The 17921-nt window shown below is 43.3% G+C and overlaps 1 protein-coding gene across 1 annotated transcript; it reads left to right on the forward strand.

Annotated features, from left to right (window-relative positions):
• The first annotated feature begins 66 nt into the window (after positions 1-66).
• LOC136489460 (putative disease resistance protein RGA3) lies at positions 67-15451 on the forward strand. The gene is made up of 4 exons (XM_066486088.1): positions 67-449; positions 8932-10050; positions 12585-13363; positions 14881-15451. The coding sequence occupies exons 2-4, from the start codon at positions 8932-8934 to the stop codon at positions 15449-15451; spliced, it is 2469 nt and encodes an 822-aa protein (XP_066342185.1). The 5' UTR covers positions 67-449.
• Positions 15452-17921: the final 2470 nt, after the last annotated feature.

The raw sequence follows: 17921 nt of genomic DNA on the forward strand, positions 1-17921 counted from the left end.
ATGGTACACCCCTACGTATAGCTACCACCAGAGCCCATAGACAGAGGAAGATCGCAGTGCGTCACCATTGCAAAGCATCCTGAGTTCCTCACCCCCAACAACCACAAGCTACGCACTTCGCAGGCCGCCTGCGCACACCATTCCACACAAACCGTGAGCGCGAGACCCATTCAGAGCTCTGCACCTAGCCATGGCGGGAGAAGTAGCTGCCTTGCTCGCATCCGGTTTCGTCAGCATCGCCAAAGATAAGCTGGGCTCTGCCATCGCAGAGCAGGCCAGTTTGCTGTGGAACTTCGGCGTCGACCTGGAGGAAGAACTTCGGCGTCGAGAGGCGATCAGTCAAGGACAAACTGGTGCATCTATGGCTGAAGCGGCTCAAGGATGTCGCCTTAGACATCTCTGACCTGCTCGAAGACTACCAAGACACTAGCGACCAAGCAAACGCAAAGGTGCGTAGTTATTATACACTTAAAGATGTGTCCAGCAGCTCGCCTTTCATTTATTTTCAACCATGGTGCGCAAGTGAATATTTCATCAGATCAGGTCAGGTCGCAGAGATTAGCACGTGCGGCTGTATGAGATAATTTTAACTAGAAATACTCGCGGCCTTGCAGTGTTGACGGGCCTTTTCTTTTTCCGTTCGAGTCGTTTTAAAAAGTGTAGTAGGATAAGTATTTATTTATTGCAGATACACGGCGAACGCCGTGGTTGGGAAATTTTGAGTGCTCGTCTTTTCTCTGTTGATAAAGTGTATACTGCTATACAAAGACAGTAAGTGCTAAGATACACAAACAAGTATCGTTGGAGTCGTTTTAGCAGCCCTGCGCGCCCCTCTCTCCTACGAGGTTTCCCCCCTTATTCTTCCCCACCGAAGCTGAGCAGAACAAGCGGTCGGCACTGCTGAATCCGGCAAGGGGAAGAGTGGCCTGCGGCGTTGGAGCCTGCCCCAGGCCCAGGCGCACCCGCGCCGCGCCTCGGCTCCAGCGGAGGCGGCTCATGCCCGCGTGACCACGGTTCGGCGATGGCGGAAGCCGGGACTTCCCCGAGACTTCATGAAGGTTTTGGAACCGGGCTTTAGTACGAGCCACGTTGAAGTGCCTGATGCCGTTGGTTTGAGATCTGATGGTTGAGAGAGAAGCAGGCGACGTGGCCCAATGGGAAGCCCTGGTTTCCTGCACGAATCGTTTTTAGAGATTAGATTAGATACTAATCCAAGGCCCGTGCTGTCAAACAAGTAATTTAATAGAGTTGTAGGTATTAAAAATTTTCATATAATTGCATCCTGACAAATAAAACTTGCAATATATGTCTTTGCTCATATTCTGAGACAATACTCATATGGATATTTTCTTGTGTAGTCCTGAGTGTTGACACTTGATATGTGATTCATTTGCATCCCTATGGTACAATGGTACCACCCTACATATAGCTACCACCAGAGCCCATAGACAGAGGAGGATCGCAGTGCATCACCATTGCCAAGCATCCTGAGTTCCTCGATCACCTAGCCATGGCGGGAGAAGTAGCTGCCTTGCTCGCTTCCGGTTCTCGTCGACATCGCCAAAGATAAGCTGGGCTCTGCCATCGCAGAGCAGGCCAGTTTGCTATGGAACTTCAGCGACGACCTGGAGAACATGAAGGATGATCTTGAGCACATCTCAGCTGTGCTGGAGGACGCCGAGAGGCAATCAGTCAAGGATAAACGGGTGCATCCAAGATGCTCAGCAGTGGTTGCGGCGGTCCGATGTCTCGCTCCTGGCGGCAGCTGTCCAATGCCTCCCCTGCCTCCCTACGCGACCTGCTAATCACCAAATATTAATCTTTGTTTTTGCTCCTGCAAAAGTGCGGATGGATTTAATTGAGATATCACATTGTTGGCTTATGTCGCTATACTACTTTTGACACTTGCATAGTCCGAGTCGACGGCTATCTAGTTTTTGTGTTGATCTGAGATTTGTAATGGTTCTACCAGCACCTGTTTAATCTCTCCGCATGAGACCTTAATCTAAGTCTATTGCCGGCTGCGCATATCATATCCAACATTTGATCACAACTCACAAGGCCACATAGTTTACTTGACACATTTGATCACAACACCATGTAGGAATTAAATACTACAACTTGACTATGAAACAGTGAAATAAAACTGTGTATTGAGAGACCCAGTTTCATGCTAGTTCATTCTGATGTGGCTGTCTTGGAAACTGGGAAATGAAAGCTTCCAGTGAGACTGGCCTCATTGTACAAACACTAGCCTCGGCATTTGATAACTGGAACAACCCCTAATTAATAGGGGCTTCAATGGTTATTTCACAACTTTCTTACTCTGCCCTAAAAATCCTAAAACACCTTTTTTGGATGGAGGAAGTGAGGATGTCACATAGCAATAAAATAATAGTTTGAGAAGTTTGTTTGTAGCGCAAGAGGTTTCACCAAACTATAAATAAGCTTGTACAGTACTATATAATTTTGCAAGTTTTGGAATTGAGTTGGAGAATAGAATCGGGTATGCTGCATTTTGGGGCTTTTGGATAAGGCGAGATTTTTAGGTAATTTATTTGGACGTGTAGTGTGGCAAGAAACACTTGAGTTGATCTTCGGAATTAAATAGGATTGTTGGTGGTGGTGGATTGTTTTGATAATTTCCTGAGGGACGGAAAGGACTCTAAATGGATTTGCATACGTATTTTCCCAGGATTTTTTTGTAAAATACATTTTTTTTCCACGGTGTGAAAGACCGATTAATTTGACCATGTTGTCAGCCATTTTGGTTGGCTAATTTTCGTTACTGGTTGCGTGGCACCATGTGAACCATCGATATTTTAGTTTCACCATGTTGACCATTTTACCACTGGTCGACTGTAGAGGTAAGTCCATCATGGACCGTGTCGAAGATCCTTAAGACTGATTTAGTAATTGCACAATTGGCAGTAACACATGAGGATAAGGTAATGATTCTAAAAAAACATGAGGATAAGGTAATGTCATACCCAATTTTAAAGACAAAACTGGGTACAAGCTATATGTGTGCCCAAGAAACAATCACACACATAAATACCAAGCACATTGCTTTATTACATCACGAGTGTTAATCCATTACATAAATATCAAAGTCTCACAAAGCGGAAATAAATAAAGATAACTCCATGGCGCTTTCATAGCCACACGAACGGTCAACTAGTTGATCGCAGGTCAAATAATCCTTAGGAAACTCAGCATAACCATCATAATCTGTTACCCATCCGGGATTTTTATCTAAGTAATAAAAATAAACAAGCATAAGTACATCTCATACTCAACAAGAATAACATGGGGTTATAAAGCTCAAAAGGATGACAATGGTTTACTGCGTTTAGCATTTTATTGAGTCACAATTTTAGCATTAAATAGCAACAAGTTATGTTTAAGCCCTAATTAAACCACATGATCATAAATGAGAGCAATTTTAATCATATATCAACATCATCATAGTGTAAGCAATATTTCGTAAGTTTTCTAGGCCGCTCGTGATCGCGAGCACAGCTGTTATAATAGTTATACACTCTGCAAAGGTTGTATACTTTCACCATGAGTCGTGTTGCCCATATGCCTAGTTAATTACTTCCAAAAACACTTGCAAGGTGAGCAGGTAAGGTACACTATGAAATCTTTCAAAGATTCATCTAACAAGTTAGTAGCCGCTATAGGTTTCGATTGCAAGCAGATGTTGGAACCCCTCTTTCGAATGGCACATTCCATCACGGCTATACACATAGGAACAGAGGCGGTCCCATACCCATCGTGTGAAGCCCCTTTTGCGCCATTAAGGTAACCACTAACAAGCTAGAATAGGTCCTTGAACTGAACTAAAGTCAGAGCCATGTAGCCCTCACGGTTATACTGTAAGTTCTGGATTTTTCTTCAGATAGGTCCTTAGGGAGGGCCAAGAGCATCATGTATAAAAGCCTAGAGCTCCCTTGTCCTATAACCAAGTTGCTAAAAAGCAAGTTTTATCCTTTGTTGCATAAAGCCATTAGTTATTATTTAGATCATGTATAATTAAATTGAGCGCAAGCAAATGCTACCCATATGCAAGTAAACCCATAGCTGTCAAGGTATCAAGATCGCAAAAGATAGATCATTCCTTAGGGGTAGTAAAACTAGACACATGCAACATGAATTATAATGATTATAAAGTGTGTAGGTAATAAGAATAGTCCCATGCTATACTTGCCTTGCTCAAAGTGTTCCTGGTCCATCTCGTTAAAGTATTGGCCTTGTTCACCATCGTACTTCTCACCGTCTACACTCCATCATCAATACAACAACACACAAGCATCCACGCAATCATGCACAAAGCAAACAAGAACTATAATTAGAACAGTACACCAATAGTGGAAAAACAAGTTGAAAAGTTTATAAAACTAATCTACACATCACTACGAACACACGTACGCGAGAATCACCAAAATCAGATTTAAAATGGATAAGATTAGATGATTTTAAGCTCTAGATGGCAGTTTCATAAATAACACGAACTAAATTAGAATTAAAATAAATAGGATTCGAGATTCAGATCACTTCAAGGACGGCGGGTTAAATTCCAGGAAGCCGAGAGTCTCTTTAACAAAACAGCCATGAAGGGGTAATGGCTGATCTGAGCCGTTGATCTTGCAATGGGCGGCTGAGATTAGATGGGAGGGAATAGAGAGAGGGTGGACGGCCAGAACAGTACTCCAGCGCACTGGTCAGCCATTGCCGGCGGCAAGAAGGTCGCCGGCGCACATGGAAAATGGCCCAGGGCCTCAGTTTGACATGGGAAAAGCACGTGGAGAAAGAGGAGACTATGGCGAACTCACCAAGACACTTTTCGCGAATGGAGAGGGAGAGGAGATGACACGAGGCTCGGTTGGGCGGATAGGAGCTCCTGCATAGGTTTGGCAATGTCGCTTGAGCAACCAAGAACGAAATAGAGGCCCAGAGAGTGCTGGGAGCTTCGTCACCTAGACGCAAAGCTCGGCAGTGGGTTACGGACGAAGGAAAAGCAGCGGCGAAGCGGACCAAAGTCATGGTGGTGCTGCTAGGCCTTGAGCGGCGTGGCGAGCTAGGAATACGGTGACTGCTTCGATTAGGGTTGGAAAAAGAGCGACGTGTGCACAGGGCTTAGGCTTTATAGAGTTGCAGGCATGGAGCGCACGCCCAAATCGCGTGGAATCCGGGCGGATCGACCCTAGGTAGAGTCTGACTCGGTGATGGAGCATGGAAGGCGATGGCACTGATGTGCGGGCAATGAAAAGCGGCAGCGTAGCGGACCGAAGTTTATTTAAATTACTATAACTTTGAAATAATATATCCATTTTCAATTCCGTTTGCACTGGAATGTTCTATGTGACAACGCGAACAAAACTAGACCTCACTGGCCTATGTTTCAAAGAATTTTATTTTAATAGCAATTTATGTGTAAAAATGTGCTAGGAGATTTATGAAATAAGTTGTTACCATGAAATACTAAACTTGCTACTCCAAAAATATACTAAAGTTTTTACATGGTATGCGCATCGATTGTTAACATAGGGTATAATAAATTTGTTATATATTTATTTACATAAAGGTACTAACCCCTAAAAAAAGTAACGGGCCCAAAATAAAAACAATTCACAAACTAGAGGGGCAAATTATTAAAATAAACAAAATCTAGGAAACTTAACTTGCTGCCAACTGGGGCATTTATTAAAAAATGAGGGTAGAGATACAAAACTACACAGGGTGCAACCTGAGGGCAAATTATTATAATAAGCATTGCATAAGCGGTCAACTAGAGGGTCAAGCTATTATAAAACCCATTATATATAAGCCGGGAAATATGACTAGCTGACAGTTGGAGGGACATTTATTAAAAAGACAAGAGTAGTGACCCAAAATAAGACAAGTTGCACCATGAGAAGCAAATTATTAGAAGAAGCATCGCATAAAGGTGCTAACTTGAAGGGTAAGTTATTATACAACTAATAGGTAGGATTTAGGGATGCATTCGAACCTAAAAGGGAGACTGAAAACTGAAACTAAAAAACATTAAAAAAAGTTGACTGAAAACTAAAATTTAAAAACTAAAAAAAACTTGACTGAAAACTGAAAATAAGAAAAAAAACATTTAACTAAATAAAAGAAACAACGAAAAGATGAAATAATGAAACTAAAAAAAGTATACACAGTAAAAAATGAAACATAAAACTGAAACTAAAATGAGTAACGAGAAATAAAACTGAAATTAACAACTGAGGCTAAATGGAAAACAGAAATTAAAAAAAATGACACCCATAACTCATTAAACTGAAAAGAAAACTACAAAATGAAACTAATAACTCATTAAAATAAAAGGAAAATTGAAAAAATGAAACTCATAACTCACTAAACTAACTAAAAGAATGACCTTTTGTGTGGCAAGTTTAATTTTAAAGCATCCAGCAAGTTATATTTTGAGCAAGTGACATGCTATTACATAAGTAGCTACTATATGTAGAACGTAAGTTACCATTATATAAAGTATATTCCAAAATATAGGCATCATGGGTCTAGTTCTATAGATCTCATCATAAGAAACACAATGGTGCAAATAAAACTAAAACCAGACTAGGTACAAAAAAGTTATCGCATTTTTAAAAGGAAGAAAACAAAACAAAAAATGAGTTGAGCACTACCAGCTGCAGCAAGTGTCGTATCTGTAACAAAAAAATGAGGCTAGCAGGCTTGGGGGGGGGGGGGGGGGGGGGTTCCTTTTTCTTTTCTGCATAAACTGAATTTTCCAAATCATTTTCGAAAGGAATTTTAATTCAGTTTGAAATAAAACCAGACAGTACAGAAATAAATATGCGGCAGCATGTAATGCAGAAATATGTTCCTAACCTTATGATGGATTTTATTTCAACAAAAGTTATTATTTCCTACATTTGAATGCTCACACAATTGCATAAATAAATCAATTTGTGCTATTTCAAAAGAATGCAAATTTCAAGGTGTAACACGATGGTATAGACAGAAAGAGACTAAGGGATATAGGGATTGTTTCCTCCACTACAAGAGTGACCATGTTGCTGTAAGAAGGTTAGTGAGGAAGCTAGGTGGGTGCAAGATGGCGGTGGGCCAATTGATGCTTACCACATCACTGGTTTGAGTGGAGGGCCACTGCATAGATCCATGGTGGTGCTCCGCTGTTGAGGGGCTGGTTTATTGAGCATGAAAGGAGGTAGAATTAAACATGGTGCCTATGCAGTGCTATTGAAGTATGGTGAACGACAGTGCAATATTTATAGGTCACTTGAGGTGTTTAGGGCATCGGTGGATCTTGGCGAGTGGATGAAACTGTTACGGCGGTAGGGATCTTCAATTCAACAATAGGTGCTTTGTACCATCCAGTGGTATTGGAAAATGCCATACTAACTAATATCATTTGACATTTTATGATATCCTTTTGTACCATTTTCAATTTTTTTCAAAAAGATTAAAGGTATCATTTTGTGATTTTAGCATGGCAATTTTTTTTTTTGCTTTTTTTATTAGTTATTATGATACCATTTCTTGCTGGATGGCGGCATGTGTAATGGCGTTGTACCATGAGGTTCAGTAGCTCTATCTTCTTGATTTTTCCAGCGAAATCCATGCATGCATTATAGTTTACATCATAAAGCGTCATTTCTTAATTTTTTTAACAGTATGTAGGGATATTATAGTTATGATTCTTCTTTACTGAAAGATGTGAAGTATATATTTAACATGTTCTTATTTCAGTTTGTGGTTATTGAATATGTTATATTCCATATAGTTCTATATACAATTTGATGCATCTTTGCCTAGTGTACGTTCCAACTAAGAAATTAAATAAACTCAAACTCTTGCAGATGCCAGGAGTTCTCTCCTGTCTTCCAGTGGCATACAAGAAGATTACCGTGGCTAATAGGATGAAAACTTTGAGAGAAAAGCTGAGCAAAGTCAGAAATGAAATTGATAGCTTTAACTTCAGAAAGGGCAGTAGTATTAATAATGCGGTGTTTGCAATTGTCCGCCTTGCAAAATCGATTTACGGAGGCGTTTAATGTGGTCGAGCCTGTTAGAAGCCCATCTCGGCCCAAAACTCAGGCCACAATATATAACCCGAACGAAAACCTAGCTCCAAAATCCACTCACTCTTCTCTCCCACACCTCTCTCCTATGCGCCGCTCAGGCCCCGACTCAGCACCGCTCGACTCTCTTCTCTCTGGCCCCTACGGCGGGCTCAGGCGGTGGCACGGCACGGGGACGCTGGATCCAGCGACAGCGGTTTGCGGGGAGCCCCCTCTCTCCTCCCCCGATGGCGGCGTGACGCGGGGACGCCGGATCCGGTGGTGGGGGCACGCGGGGAGGCAACAGGCGGCGGTGGTGGGGCCGTGCGGAGCAAGTGGGCTCGCCAATGGGCTCTGAAATGGGCTCGCTGGTGGGCTTTCATTTTTTAATTTTTTAAAAATGATTTACCGAGCCAGGCAATAGAACCGCCTCTGTAAGTCGGTGATTTACAACGACCTTTGGAACGAGGCGGTTATGATGCCTGCCTCGGTAAATCGAAAACACCCGCCTAGTAGTGAGCATGGCACCAGTGCTGCACAAATCGAGCCCCTTGCAGCATGCGCAAGAGCTTGGCCCGCCGTCCCACTAGTGATGTTCTTGGCTATTGATGCAAACAATTTTTTTCATATTTAATAGAAATATGAAACAAAAAACAATATTTCTTAATTTGTGTGTGACAGTGTGTAGGGATATATTATAGTTTGATCATTCTTTACTAAGAGATTTCAAGTATCTAGCATGTTCTTATTTCAGTTTGTGGTTATTGAATAGGTTATATTCATCATAATTTTATACAATTTGATGCATCTTTGCTTAGTGTAGGATCCTACTAAGAACTAAATCTAACTCTTGCAGATGCCAGGAGTTCTCTCATGTCTCCCAGTGGCATACAAGAAGATTGCTATGGCTAATAGGATGAAGAGTTTGAGAGAAAAACTGAGGAAAATTGAAAAACAAATTGCTATCTTTGACTTCAAAAAGGGCAGTAATACTAATAATGAGCAGCCTTATGATGAACGTGAAACAACATCATATTTGCCTGAAGAACCATTGATTGGAAGGGACGGAGAAAAGCAGGAAATCATAAAGCTGTTATCTGCAAATACCAACAACGATGAGATAGTGATTGTCACTATATGTGGCCTTGGAGGTATGGGTAAGAGTACTTTGACAAAACAAGTTTACAATGATGCCCAGTTCAAAATGTATGATCATCGTATATGGGTTTATGTGTCCCAAGACTTCAATTTGAAAAAAATAGGAAGCTCTATCATTTCTCAACTACCAAGCCAAGGAGGTCCACAAAATATGGGAATACAGCAGGTGATAAACCAATGCCTTGAAAACCTACTCCTAGGCAAGAAGGTTCTGATTGTTTTAGATGACTTATGGGAGGAAAAGATGACCGAGTTGGACAAACTGAGAAGAATGCTTCAGGTCAAGGGCAGTAAGGTAGATGTCGTAGTAACTACACGCAAGGAACAGATTGCAAGGAAACTTTCCTCCGGTGAACCATACAAGCTACGACCTTTGGAAGATGATATATGTTGGGAAATAATTAAGAGATCTGGTAGGTTTGAACTGAAACCTAACAAAGAAAATATGGAGCAAATAGGATTGGATATTGCAAAGAAATGTGGAGGTGTGCCATTAGCAGCTCAAGTAGTTGGATCCATGCTACAAAAAATAGATGATCTGTCCGGATGGATTGAAATAAATAGCAGTGATATCTGGAATATATCTTCTGAAGACAATGATGTGCTTCCATCCTTGAAATTAAGTTATGAAAGGATGCCACCACAGCTCAGGGTATGCTTTTCCTATTGTTCCATATTCCCCAAAGGCCATAATATTGTCGGAGATGATTTGGCTCAACAGTGGATTGCTCTAGATTTTACGGAGCAATCAAAGGCAAAGGAATATATCAAGCAACTTCTGGGAATGTCCTTTCTTCATGTTTCAAAGTTGCCCTCGGTATGCTACATACAACTTCTGGAACACTACTTTTTCCTGATGATTATAACTATGTTGATTCCTATTGTACGTCATGCTTTCATATAGGCATGTTGCATGCATAACATATACACTATATAGTTGATGGGCCTTGCTAAGGTACACCCTTGTGCCTAGCACTTGTGCTGGACCTGGTTCAAGTAATTCACGTTCAAGACCCCATGCCTAGCATGTAAAATAAATAAACAATTTAAATACCAACACGTTCACGTTTCAATTTAAGTAAATAACTAAAATACACCTCAATATTTGTCACACTGAACAAAAAAATACAACTCAAGTTTAGCATCATGGGATTAATGACAACTCCACATAGATCAATGTGTTGAAAAAACAAGACATGTATGTATGGAACCGTTGGTATAGACCAATTAATTAAAAAAACGTTACATGTTATGTTGAGAAACATTCATATATATGCCTTTGCATGTTTACATGCATGTTAGATCTAATTTATAGATACTCACTACTAGAGAACAGACTTTAGAACGATGTCTCAATTTGCCATTAGCCTCGGCATTTTTTGCCCCCTGGACTAGAGAGGCCTTTAGTCCTGGTTGGTGTCTCCAACCGGGACTAAAGGTCCCTGCCCAACGGCTACTGCGCTCGGCACAGTGGCAGGAGACCTTTACTCCCGATTAGAGACACCAACCGGGACTAAAATTCCTTCAACCTTTAGTCCCGGTTGGTAATACCAACCTAGACTAAAGGTAGACCCTTTAGTCCCGGTTGGTAACCGGGACTAAAGGTCCCCCGATGGGTTAGTTCTAAAGGAAAGCATCCCATCCATTGTTAGATGTGTTGTGTAGGTGGGGTGGTAAGCTACGTGCGAGGCAGTGCATGAGGTCTTGGGTTCGAATCTCACGGGGCGCAGCGGTGGGAGACATTATTTTTTTTAAAGCTAGGAGGATAACCGGGACTAAAGAATAACACCTTTAGTCCCGGATTGCTAGTCCCGGTTGGGAAACCAGGAAGTAGAGCTAGTTCCCAACCGGGACTAGATCTCATTTCTGTAGTAGTGACTTTACCTAGAATTTGGCTTACCTTCCTATTTCTCAAAATAATAAAGTATAGTTCTCTTTTTTGAAGAAACAAAGTACAGTTCTCTTATTAACTGTCAGGAGGTAATATGTAATTACAACCATCCAGATCAACGGTCCATAGTTATTTGGGTGTACCATAGCAAAACCCATAGTAGATAAATAGTTGAATGATTTTCCCTTATGCATTTCTAGTTGTGGTAAAAAAAACACTAAGTGGCAATATGCTTGCCCGGAAGTACATATTTTATCTAGTCCTAAAAAGCATGATATATACAATCAAATATAGTTATAGGTAATATCATGTAAAGTAGCATGTAGCTTCACTAAGTACTTTTGTGGGTCTTTTTAAAAAAAAGTACTTTTGTGGGTCCCTCTCTAACCACGCTGGGAACATGTCTTGTATTCACCAAACAATCCAGTTCGTGTATCCTTCTTCATTCGGTGGACATTCTGGTGATCCTATTCACAGTGACTTCAACTCGTGCGCCACCTCTGAGCACACTATATGATCCCATGACATTGTTCTTATCTTCCTCCGCTATGCATATACACACACACTATGCATTTGTCACTGTGTGGAGTAGTCACGAATGGTGGCAGTTCATCCTGTAACAATGGGTGGCTGTGGTATGAAAACTATAACCACACTCAACACAGCCCTGTTTTTAGAATCTAACGGGCCAACAAAGGTCTAAAGGGCATAAACCGAAGTTTCTTTGGCCTTTTCAGCCATACTTCAATGCCAAATATATGAGCATGTTTATAGGTTGGAACGTGAGAAATTTATTTTTCACTTGTAACATATAAATGAGCACTATTTACTAGTAAATCCAACAACCATAACAATTTGGGATGTAGCTGCAGTGCTTCTTGGAGAACTTAATGTTCTTAATCATATTAGTGGAGCTGTTTACATTCTTTGTATTTGTATATAAAAAATTTCTTAATAATGCAAAGAAGAAATTTTATACTTGCATAATTGCATATTGTTGTATTCTACTTACTCTGGTAACAAACAATAATTTGTACATATCGTTGTATTTTATACTTCCAATCCAGGCAGTTAGTAGTCCCTAGTGTATATCTTTGATTGGACTTTTGTCTTACAAGCTTAGGATATATAATTATGAAGCCCGATTAATTTATGATATGATTGATATTGAAGATTAAATATCATAGACTGCAAAAAACATTAGTTTTGAACAGAACCTTGTTCAGAAGGACGACCTAAAAATTCTGCACATGAATTGTACTAGAATTCGGTGCAACTTATAATTCGATATCAACCTTTATAAAAAAAATTATTACTTAATTCCCTGTCTCCATTCTCATAAGTAAACAGGGTTTCCTTGCAGTTTATTTGCATCTGATCGTTGGACTTTACTTCTCTTTATAAAATGTGAGCATTAGTTGACATTTCTAATCAATATTGCTATATACTTGTCCTTTCAGACTTGTCGAGAGCAAGTGGTGCGGTACACCATGCATGACCTGGTGCACGACCTGGCAAGATTGACAATGGATGACAAGCTAATAGATTTCAACGCACAGCAGAGAAATACACGTGGCCAGAAATATTGTCGCTATTCATTGCTAAAAAATTATAACCAGACAATAAAGTTGGCAAGTATTTTGCCTTCCAAGATTAGGGCACTTCGCTTCTCGGATAGTGGCGAACTGCATATCCAGAGTGGTGCATTTTCATTTGCGAACTGTCTGCGTATTTTGGATTTCAGTGAATGCTCAGGTATATTGTTGCCAGCTTCAATTGGCAAACTGAAGCAACTGAGGTGTCTTATTGCTCCAAGAATGCAAGATGAGAGTCTCCCGGAGTGTATCACTGAGCTAGGAAAACTGCAGTACCTAAACATAAATGGATCTTCTCAGATTTCTGCACTGCCAGAATCAATTGGCAAGCTTGGATGTCTGAAATATCTATGTTTGTCTGGTTGTTCTAGTATATCGAAACTGCCAGAATCATTTGGGGACTTAAAATGTATGGTGCATCTTGACATGTCAGGCTGTTCTGGGATAAGGGAACTGGAAGACTGGCTTGGTAAGCTCAGGAATTTGCAGCATCTTGACTTATCTGGATGCTCAAGTGTAAAAGCAATACCTGAACCGTTGTGTGGCCTCACACAACTCCAATATTTGGACTTATCATCTTGTCAATGCCTTGATCGGCTACCAGAAGCTATTGGTAGTCTCATGGATTTACAATATTTAAACATGCACACAGAGACTTTGCCGAGTGCAAAATTCTTTGCCGAGCGTCAAAAATCGGGCACTCGGCAAAGACCTTCTTTGCCGAGTGCTGCCCACTCGGCAAAGATTTCTTTGCCGAGTGCCGGGAACTCGGCAAACACGGGCACTCGGCAAAGGACTTCTTTGCCGAGTGCCAGACTCTCGGCAAAATATCTACACTCGGCATAGGCTGACCCGTGAAACGGCGTCCTGTCACGGCCTTCTTTGCCGAGCGTCTGCGATTAGGCACTCGGCAAAGATTTGTTTTTTTTTGTTTTTAATTTCTTTGCCGAGTGCCCCAGATTTGGCACTCGGCAAAGATTTAAATTTTTTTAAAAAAATTCTTTGCCGAGCGTCTCAGATCTGGCGCTCGGCAAAGAATTTTTTTTTATTTTTAAAATACTTTGCCGAGTGCCCCCTAGGACGGCACTCGGCAAAGATTTAATTTTTTTTTATTATTTCTTTGCCGAGTGCTCCTGTGGACGCACTCGGCAAAGAGGAAATTTTAAAAAAAAATTAAAACATTCTTTGCCGAGTGTCTGATGGTTGGCACTCGGCAAAGACACCCTTTGCCGAGTGCCATGCCCCGGCACTCGGCAAAGTTTTTTTGTTTTTTTGTTTTTGGCCTCCAATGTGGAGATGTCCTGGTTTGTAAGCATCGTACGTGACAACGTGCACGAAATCTTCTGAAATTTTTATCATAGCCTCCACATATGATATCACGACATCTCAACAAGTTTCATGATTTTCGGACTTCGTTTGCTTTTTATAGAATTTATAAACACTTCACACGCAATTTCGCGGACATGTTTCGTGAACAAGATGTCCGAAATTTCGGGTCCGTTCCTGGATACGGCCTCTCACAACACTCACTAACATGACTATCAATTTTCGAATCATTAAACTCCATTATTCGTACCACGTGCAGTTCAAATTTCAAATTTCTGAAAAATTCAAGTAAACGAAATAAAGTAACTAAATATAACAAAAAGCTACAAAAAATCCCCAAATTGTAACTAGGAGTTCCTGGTGCTTTAAAAAGGCTGCACAAAAAAATTGGAGGCCAAAAACAAAAAAAAACAAAAAAACTTTGCCGAGTGTCGGGGCATGGCACTCGGCAAAGGGTGTCTTTGCCGAGTGCCAACCATCAGGCACTCGGCAAAGAATGTTTTAAATTTTTTTTTAAAATTTCCTCTTTGCCGAGTGCTGTCCACAGGAGCACTCGACAAAGAAATAATAAAAAAAATTAAATCTTTGCCGAGTGCCGTCCAGGGGGGCACTCGGCAAAGTATTTTAAAAATAAAAAAAAAATCTTTGCCGAGCGCCAGATCTGAGACGCTCGGCAAAGAATTTTTAAAAAAAAATTTAAATCTTTGCCGAGTGCCAGATCTGGGGCACTCGGCAAAGAAATTAAAAACAAAAAAAAACAAATCTTTGCCGAGTGCCTCCCTGATCCGGCACTCGGTAAAGCCGCGGACTTAGCGGTTTTTGACCGGCCGGGCAGTCACAGCCAGCCACCCCGCGCCCACGCCCGCCCGCCCCCGCCTCCGCCTCCGCACCGCGCGCCGGCCCACACCGCCCCGCTCGCCCGCCGCCGCCACCGGCCGCCCGCGCGCCCGCACCGCACCGGCCGCCCGCGCTGCCCGCGCGCCTGCCCGCGCGCCCTGCGCCCGCGCCGCCCGCGCGGCCGCCCGCGCGCCGTGCCCTCGGCCGGCCCTGCCCTCGGCCGGCCCTTCCCCTGGCCGCGCCGCCCGCTGTCGTCGCGCCCTGCCGCCGGCCGCGCCGTGCCCCCGGCCGGCCCTTCCCCCAGCCACGCCGCCCGCTGCCCGCGCGCCAGGCCGCGCCGTGCCCCTGGCTGGCCCTTCCCCCGGCCGCGCCGCCCTGACCCCGGCCGGCCCTGCGCCCTGGCCGCGCCTTTTTTCGGCCTTGCCCTGCCCCCGGCCACGCCCCGTGGACCACCCGCCCCGACGCCATCCGTGCTCGACCCCGTCCCCGACTCCGCCCGATCCCGACGTCGCCCGCCCCTACCCCGTCGCCCGTCAGGTATGCCTTCTCACTTATTATTGTCGAGGTAGTTGTAGTTGTAGTAGTATTAGTTGTACTAGTGGTAGTATTAGTACAACTAGTGGTAGTATTAGTAGTAGAATTAGTGGTAGTAGTAGTAGAAGTAGTGGTAGTAGTAGTAGTACAACTAATGGTAGTAGTTGTAGCAATAGTGGTAGTATTAGAAGAACCAATGGTAGTAGTAGTAGCAATAGTGAAAGTAGTAGTACAAGTAGTGGTACTACTTGGATATATTCTTCTGCATGGATTGATATCCAAACTACATGGCTTCTGTTGAGCCATATGTGCTTGTCGGCCATCGTGCCGTTGTTTTTTGCAGGTTTTGGAAACCTCACCGTGCAGGGGAGGTTCTGCCGAATTTTTTTGTAAATGACAGTATTTTGTTCCATTTTTGTAGAGAAGAGCCCGTCAGAGCTGAGTCGGAGTTCTCGCCACCAGTGTCGGTCTGCCTGCACCGCGTCGTCTCGCCACTGCACCGACCCGCCACGGCCCCGCTAGCCTGACTCCGTCGCCACCCTAGGTATAACCCCTCTTTTCGTATCATTGTCGTAGATCACGTAACCCAGTTAGGCGTCTCCTGTTCGAAAGAGATACGGTTGGAGGTATGCAGATCTTTGCATATCTATGACCGTATCTATTTCGGATTGTCCACGCTTTTTGGACAGCCCACGGATGCGTAGATGGGTTAGTTTCCATGTTCTGCTCTAGTCCGAGACAGAGTTTCGGCATCACCTCCCTGTTGTTCTCCGGATACACACTCTTCTTTGGCAGGACGTGTATCTGGAGAACAGCGGGGAGGTGTTGCCGAAATTCTATCTCGGATAGGAGTAGAGCATGGAAACTAACCTCATCTACGCATCTGCGGGTGGGATTAGGACCTATCCTCACCTATTAGACAGTAGGAACACCATGTAGATGCAATTGATGGTTACATTACTCGCCGATACATATGTTAGAGGATGGATGACCGTCAGTGGATGTACACGGGCTGGAGAAGTCAGAGTGATTACACCACGGAATGGATGAACAAGACCGATGCTTTCTTGAACAGTGCATTTGGCAACGCTGCTAAAGGACATTGCCTAGTTTTGTGTCCCTACAGCAAATGTGGAAACAGGAGAAGGGTAAACAAGGTGGAAATGGGTAAACATCTTGTGAAGAATGGATTTACGCCGGACTACACCCGGTGGGTCCACCATGGTGAAGCCCATCGTATGAGAGAGGAGGTGGTGAGACCACGGGTGGAGGCTTTTGATGCTGATGCCAGGGGTAGCAGACATGTTAGATGACTTTCACCAAGGACAGTTCGATGAGGGACGTGAGAAGGAGGAGATGGAAGCAGCCGCACAGGCGTTCTACGATATGATGGACTCGGCACAGAAACCCCTTCACGATCGGTCAACGGTGTCTCAACTGGATGCCATTGGACGCTTAATGGGGTTGAAGTCCGAGTTAAACTTAAGTCGACCTGGCTTCGATAAGATGTTGGCCGTGATTGGCACCTTGCTTCCCGAGGGCCACATTCTGCCGAAGAGCATGTACGAGTCACAGAAACTCCTTCGAGCACTTAAGATGCCGTATGAGCAGATACATGCTTGTCCGAAAGGGTGCCTCCTATTTAGGAAAGAACACGAGCATGCAAAGTTCTGTCCAAAGTGTAAATCCTCCAGGTACCTGGAGGTAGACTCTGATGATGGCCAGAAGAGGCAACTTACGATCCCCATGAAAATCCTACGGTACCTTCCGTTCCTACCGAGGATCCAACGGCTATACATGACCGAGGAATCCGCGAAACAGATGACATGGCACAAAAATGGCAAACGGTACAATCCTGACAAGATGGTACATCCATCCGATGGTGAAGCTTGGATCCGCTTTAATGACAAACATCGTGACAAAGCAGATGAGGCTCGTAATGTACGTGTCACGTTGGCAACAGATGGGTTCAATCCTTATGGAATGATGGCTGCCCCATACACATGTTGGCCCGTCTTTGTTATCCCCCTTAATCTCCCCCCCCGGTGTCTCCTTTCAACGACATAACGTATTCTTGTCGTTGATAATTCCTGGACACCCAGGGAGTAATATGGGTGTGTTCATGGAGCCCGTGTTTCATGAATTGGTCCGTGCTTGGGACGAAGGGGTATGGACATACGATCGAGCTACAAAGACAACCTTCAAAATGCATGTTTGGTACCACTACTCCCTGCATGACTTTCTGGCGTATGGGATATTCTGCGCCTGGTGTGTTCACGGGAAGTTCCCATGTCCAATATGCAAGGAAGGTGTGAGGTTTATTTGGTTGCAGAAGGGTGGCAAGTATTCGTTGTTTGATAGACATCGTCAATTCCTACCTCTTGACCATCCATTCAGACAAGACATCAAGAACTTTACGAAAGGCGTCAAAGTGACAAACCCTGCACCGCGGATGATGAATGGTGCCGAGGTTCATGCTCAGATAGATGCTCTCGTGCCCAATGA

This window comes from Miscanthus floridulus, chromosome 10 (genome assembly GCF_019320115.1).
Source record: "Miscanthus floridulus cultivar M001 chromosome 10, ASM1932011v1, whole genome shotgun sequence".
NCBI lineage: Eukaryota > Viridiplantae > Streptophyta > Magnoliopsida > Poales > Poaceae > Miscanthus > Miscanthus floridulus.